Source organism: Propithecus coquereli, unplaced genomic scaffold, assembly GCF_000956105.1.
Source record: "Propithecus coquereli isolate 6110/MARCELLA unplaced genomic scaffold, Pcoq_1.0 Scaffold18, whole genome shotgun sequence".
Taxonomy (NCBI): domain Eukaryota; kingdom Metazoa; phylum Chordata; class Mammalia; order Primates; family Indriidae; genus Propithecus; species Propithecus coquereli.
In genome coordinates this window covers 4,785,395-4,786,749 of record NW_012142745.1, presented here as the reverse complement: position 1 = coordinate 4,786,749, position 1,355 = coordinate 4,785,395, and the positions used below count along the sequence as shown (strand labels likewise).

At 38.0% G+C, this 1,355-nt stretch overlaps 1 protein-coding gene across 1 annotated transcript in view; it reads right to left on the bottom strand.

Moving 5' to 3' along the window:
• The window catches only part of ACSL3 (acyl-CoA synthetase long-chain family member 3), a 65,713-nt gene that overhangs the window by 33,409 nt on the left and 30,949 nt on the right, over positions 1-1,355 (bottom strand). The window contains exon 7 of the mRNA XM_012642465.1: positions 325-448. Within this exon, the coding sequence (XP_012497919.1) occupies positions 325-448 (124 nt within the window). The remainder of the gene's footprint in view (positions 1-324; positions 449-1,355) is intronic.

The following is a 1,355-nucleotide window of genomic DNA, read 5'->3' as shown; positions in this document are numbered from 1 at the left end:
GGTGGCATGTGCCTGTAGTACCAGCTACTTGGGAGGCTGAGGCAGGAGGATCGCTTGAGCCCAGGAGTTTGAGGTTGCAGTGAGCTAGGCTGATGTCATGGCACTCTAGCCTGGGCAACAGAGTGAGACTCTGTCTCAAAAAAAAAAACATATTATAAATTCATCATTTTAATGTACTTACATTCTAAGAAGCACTTAAAAGGCAACAGCATATTTTAAAATGATTATCTGTCATCCTTACAATATACTATCATACTGACTGAAAAAAGTGTTAAAAATAATTATCATTTTTTTAGTATTTCAAGTCATAGACATTTAATTTACCTGATCTGCTAGAGTCTGTGGGGAAGAGTAGCCAATGCAGCATCCATGAAAAAGACAAACAAGCTCAGCGCTTAATTCCAGAACATGAGCCAGAGGCAAATATCCAATGTATACATCTTCCTCTCTAAAAGAAAAGGGAGATGTAGAAGCAAAGGTCAACTCTCATCAAAACAGGCATAGATGGTTCATTCCTTAAAATTATCAAGTCCATTTATGACAAACCCACTGCCAATATCAGACTGAATAGGAAAAAATTGAAAGCATTCCCACTTAGTACTGGAACCAGACAAGGTTGCCCCTCATCTCCACTTCTATTCGACACAGTGGTTGAAATCCTCGCCACGGCAATTAGGCAAGAGGGGTTTCAAGGGTGTCCAAATGGGCGCAAATGAGATCAAACTCTTGCTCTTTGCCGATGATATGATACCATATCTAGAAAACCCCAAGGATTCATCCAAGGGACTCCTAGAATTGATAAATCAATTCAGTAGAGTCTCAGGATACAAAATCAATACACACAAATCTGAGACATTCATATACGCCAATAACAGTCAAGCCGAAATTCAAATCAAAAATGCAATACCTTTTACAATAGCTTCAAAGAAAATTAAATATCTAGGAATATATTTAACAAAAGATGTGAGAGACATATACAGGGAGAACTACGAAATACTAAGAAAAGAAACTGTAGAAGATGTAAACAGATGGAAAAACGTACCTTCCTCATGGATTGGTAGAATCAGTATCGTTAAAATGTCCATACTACCTAAAGTGATCTACAGAACTAATGCAATCCCTATCAAAGTTCCATCATCATTCTTTACAGAACTAGAAAAAATAATTGTACGCTTTGTATGGAATCAGAAAAGACCTCGTATAGCCAAAGCAATCTTAAGTAAAAAGAACAAACTGGGAGGTATCAGTCTACCAGACTTCAAATTGTACTACAAGGCTACAGTAACTAAAACAGCATGGCACTGGCGCAAGAACAGAGACATAGACCTCTGGAACAGGACTGAGAATCCAGAGAT